This window comes from Monopterus albus, unplaced genomic scaffold, assembly GCF_001952655.1.
Source record: "Monopterus albus unplaced genomic scaffold, M_albus_1.0 scaffold50.1, whole genome shotgun sequence".
In the NCBI taxonomy this organism is placed as follows: Eukaryota; Metazoa; Chordata; class Actinopteri; order Synbranchiformes; family Synbranchidae; genus Monopterus; species Monopterus albus.
Window position 1 is genome coordinate 4,402,210 of NW_018127930.1, and position 5,313 is coordinate 4,407,522.

Sequence of the window (5,313 nt, forward strand, 5' to 3'; positions counted from 1 at the left end):
TTCCTGCTGGGGGTCTGCCAGCGCCCAAGAGAAACATGAACCTCCTTAGCCTTCGCCAAAATTGTAAAGTGCATACATCCACATTTATGTTAGTGAGGGCAGGTCTCGGAGGAGGTTTTTTTTAGCCCTAAGGTAATGTAACATTCAGGAGTGATTCTGAGATGCTTGATAAATACAGGTCAAGATCTGAACAGAGACAGTCAGAACTGATTCAAAACAGACATGAAGATAATAAGACTCGATTTAAAACAATTTACAAAAGTAGCATATGATCAAAGATGACTGAGTCTGGTTTGACTGAGTAATAGACATGGTGACACACAGACCCAAGACCTGCAGCAACAGAATGGGACAGTGTGTGGAGGCAGTGTGAATAGCAATGGCCTGAATTTATCTCAGGTTCCAGGTTGGTTCTTGGGTTCTAGAAATCAAGTGTACATGTAACAAAACTCTAGTGTGTTTGTTTGTCCATACGTTCCCCAATACCAGCTGAAAGGAAAATGGTTGGACAAATGCATGGTTAGATTGATGCTGATTGGATGGGTGCTTTACAGCAACAAATGTAAAAATTATAATGTGCCTTCACAGGTAGACACTTAAAAACATAGAAACTGTCTTCACCCATTTACTGTAATTTTACTTTTTAACATCTTTGTCTTGAGGACAGCTATAGCAGCTTTTGAACATGCCAATCTCTGCATTTAACTACACACAGTTGTCTTATATATGGATTTGTGATCTTAGTGCAATGCAAGTGAAAAATTATTTGCTAAAGAGTTACTGTTATAATAGTTTGTAGTAATGCAATAAAACAGTCATGCAACTATGTTATGTAATTGTGTAACTATGTAATGTAATGAAACAGTTAGTAGTAATGTAGACTTGAACAATTTGACAATTCCCTGTAACTGTCACCATTCTGAATACTTGGAGCCTGACAGCTAACAGCAAACACTTTCGTAATGCACCTTGTCGCCATGAGATTATAATGCCTACGTACTGTATTTTTCCTTCATCTTTGTTATGCTGGAAGTATTACTCTCTATCTAAAACTAATGGATAAAAATGATCTTATTGGTTTATGAAGGGAATTTTTTCCTCCTTTTGGTTCTCGGGCACAGGGAGGTTTAGAGGTCAGGGTCAGCAGAACAGCATGGCTTGCGTTCTGCATTCATCATCTTGTCTAATTCCTTCTGATAGTAACATCCTGCTGGTTTATACTGATGCTGATTTTAGCATTAATGTTCATTTTGGTCTCCCATACTTTCACTCTCTTGTGTCTTCATCTGCTATCCATTCTGTATTCCCTCATGTCTTTCCCCACATCTGTCTTGTGTCTTTTTCCACCCACCCAATACCTTTCCAATGCCCTGAACCCATTTCATCATCTATTTCTCACTGGCAATCAAAAATCAAATTTATATTCAAGGCAGCTTAATTGGTGTGACCTCTGAATCTCACTGCCTTTCTCTTTGGGGGTTTATAGCTTTCAATTATTTTCAATTTCCTTTGTTGTTTCAAGTGATGTTTCACTAAGGGACTGTTTCGGTTGCTAGAGTTTCCATCTAAGAGGGTTTTTACTTTATTTCTGTTTTAAGAAATGGAATAAATAGATATAGCACATTCAAAAAAAACTTTCTTCACTATCAGAAAGCTTTTTCTACTTGGGAGAAAAGTGTTGTTTGTGAAGAGATCAGCAGTACTGGTGGAAATGATACATAGTTACATTTGCCAATGAAATATTGAGCCTTTTACTGATCCCGGGTGTAGCTTTTGGGGCATTATTTTGCTTTCAGTGACAAATGCATATTCATTCATGCTTCATTCATTTATTTGATTTGTTCTATTGTTTTAAAATCAAAAACAAGCTTTACTTGTTTACTGTGTCTGTTCTTGTTTTGTTTAGTTAAAGAACACCAGCTGCACTAAAATCTATCAAGATATTATTTATGCTGGCTTCAGGCTACATTATTCATCTGTCTGAGAAGATGGCCACTATGTCAAATTACACAATTTGTCATAAATGTTTGCCAAAGAAAAAAAGAAGAAGAAGACACTGCAGACATGTCCAGACAATGAAGAAGGCAGTATGCCTTTTACCTCAAAGGGAACTTGAGCTAAAAATAACAGTAGTAAAACCAAAAACTAGCTAGGTATCCCTTAGGTACCTCACACTGTGACTGCAAAAGCCAATATGCCAGCATTAGCTGTATTACTGTGATATTAAATCGGTGATTTAATGACTATGATTCAGTCCCATATGCCAAGAGTGCTGTGAACAAAAGAGTGATCTGACAGTGTTGCTCAAACAGGTAATAGAAAATAGGAGAAAAAAAAAAGAAATTGGACATGTTAGACTTTGTGTCAGGACGTTGTGAGGTGTCCCAGATGTAGCAGCGGTCATCATTTACTATGACACAATCTACGATAAAACGGTTGTCATATCCAATGCCCATGTTCGGTCCTGACACCCTGCAATCATCAGGTCAAGCTTTTAGTTGGCTTTAATTGTGCAGTCTGAACCTGGCATTAGTGTGAACCTGGAATTAGTCTAATTGCAACCACTTACATCAGTTGTTATGAATTTCCAGTATAATCACAACCATAATTTTTTTAAAAGAAATTTAAATGAATCTTTAAATGAAAGCATGGATAAGGGCCACGAGGTTACTGACACAAAGGGATAATAAGTGTTTCCCTAACGTCAATCAACCCTTCATCAAGAGGTATTTTATTAATTAGTATGTTTTGTCTAATGCTGTTTTACAAGCACAATGTCACACAAGCTCTTGCCATGTTTGCCGAGTCTCATTTTGTTCCACCTTCCTGCTCTCTTCTATCTGCTATCTGTTTTTCTCTCCCTTGTCTGTCTCTCTTTCACTTCCCATCTCTCCCCCTTCCAGACAAAATCGACATCTGTTTGACTCAGCCTTTGGATGTTTTCTACCAGTGTTTCTTATTGTCTTTGTTTGGCAATGCATTACTGTCATTAATTATGAAGTCTCAAATAGATTTCCTATACACTCCATATCACGCACACACACACACAGACACACACACACATACAAGTACACACGGGCCTGTGTACCTTCCTTGATGTGTGCATTTTGTACAAATTGAGTCAGATCTAACAACAGAGTTCATCCCCCTTCCTGTGTATGTGTGTGTGCACATGCATTGCTCCTGCGTGCACATAGATGTGTGTGTGTGTGTATGTTGCACACTCTCTGTCAAGTGGGGCATACCCCAGGGATTCCTGTCAATCAAACTGGCTAGCAATTTGTCAGAGAAGCGAGGCACTTTCCAAGACAGGCAGATGTGTATATGTGCGCCCTTCTCTGTGAGTGTATATGTCCGCATATGTTTTTGAGTGCAAAGGTATACCTGGCAATGTTATTGCTGTTATATGGTTATGCATGTGTGTTATGATGTCTTTACACATATAGAAGGTATGTGCATTCACATTGTGTGCATGTGGAAGCTGATTCTATATAGCATAAAAAAAAAAACAAAGGCAAGTGATCGACAGTGGCAGCTACACTAGAGTGCTCACACACAGAGTTCTTTCCCAAAGATAGCACTGACAGCTCTCTTTCTCCTATTCATGTTATTCTTTCCTGCATCTATCCATATCTGTTAGTCCCTGAAGTGTTGGCTTTTCACCTTTTTTCCCATTTTTACTTTGTGGTTTACTTTCTGTCTGCTTTTCAGAGTAGCATAAAAAATAAAAGTAACGTAGAACTGATCAGTATAATACAGCTAAAATTTACATTTAAGCAAATCTTGAAAATATATACAGCAAAGTCAGAAGATTCCAAGTGATTTTTTACATTTTAATATAATAAGGGGAAAATAAAAAAGTAAATAAAATGTATGGTTTTCACCTTCCACATATACATCACTGTTCTCTCTTTCTCCTATTCATGTTATTCTTTCCTGCATCTATCCATATCTGTTAGTCCCTGAAGTGTTGGCTTTTCACCTTTTTTCCCATTTTTACTTTGTGGTTTACTTTCTGTCTGCTTTTCAGTGTTTTTTTAGTTACCTTCTCTGTTGCATTCACCTAAACCCCAAAAAACAACATTCCTGTTTCCTTTCCTTGGGTTAGCTGACTTAAACAGCCCAAGTGACTAATTGACTCCTCTGTTAAACACACACACCATTTACTGTACACACACTATCTAATTTATGGCCATGCATCCTGTGTGAACTCTCAGAACAGCAGTCACTGCATTAAGTTGGTCTTTTCTGTGTTCTTCCTCAAAACCTCAGCACACACATCATGTGAAACTTGCTTATGATCATCAGTTGACCTGAGTGGCTTCTTTGTTGAAGCCTTATTTGTTTTGAAGGTAGCCATGGCAATATTAGCGCCATATAGTAGCTGGATGATAGGCTGATCTGATCAGCTATTGTGTCTCTGTTTATGAGTTTTCTCACAGGTTCCTTTGTTTTCACCACCACTCATTTGACCTCACTGCAAGCAACAGGCCAAATGACACCAGAAACACACAACAAATCTATAACTCCATAAGTGGAAAACTATTCAAGCAACATATTGTCAAGTTTATGCAAAAATAGAAAACATTAGCCTTATTAGCAGGCACGGAGTATTCTAAAGGCAGAACCCATTCAATAGACAAACCAAGTAAATAAGAGATGGTATGGCTGAAGTGCAGTAACAGAGCTGACAAAAGTTGCAATATCTAGAGCACTGTAGAAAAGAACCTCAGCAAAAAAAGAAGAATGGAAAGCAGAAATAATAGGATAGAGGTGATCAGAGTAGACCACTACAGAGTACAGCAAAGTTAAGATGAAGAGAAGAGCACAGCAGAATAAATGTCAGGTCCACTTTGGTTGACCAAAGGAGGCCTCATGATGAAGATAAAATGCATACTCACCGAGCTGACTGCGTCTCTGAGCGTAGGCTACCACCACCGCGGCCAGAACTACACAGCACAGCGATGTCACAAGGTTTGCCATCTGCAGACACACATACAGCAAAGTCATCAGTGTGAGTGCATGTGAGAGACAGAGAACTGGTGAGTGAGTGTGTCCGCCTTCTGTTCTGATTGACTGACAGGCCCTTAGACGCTTACAACACCATGTAAGAGATGAAGAGATAGGCTTCCTGTCCTCTGTCTGTATCTGTGTGTCTCTATTTCCTTTCACTTTTATGATCCCTCAAGTGGCATTTTCTCTCTCCTGTCCATTTTTCCTACTCATTAAATTCCATTATATCCAATAGTATTCCTTTCTTTGCTTCTCTGGCTATTGTTAGCCTTTTCACTGTATAATCTTTCTCTTGCTTTT

The 5,313-nt window shown here is 38.5% G+C and overlaps 1 protein-coding gene across 1 annotated transcript in view; it reads right to left on the reverse strand.

Annotated features, from left to right (window-relative positions):
- The window catches only part of cntfr (ciliary neurotrophic factor receptor), a 211,449-nt gene that overhangs the window by 124,015 nt on the left and 82,121 nt on the right, over positions 1-5,313 (reverse strand). The window contains exon 3 of the mRNA XM_020601001.1: positions 4,902-4,983. Coding sequence (XP_020456657.1) covers positions 4,902-4,983 — 82 coding nt within the window. The remainder of the gene's footprint in view (positions 1-4,901; positions 4,984-5,313) is intronic.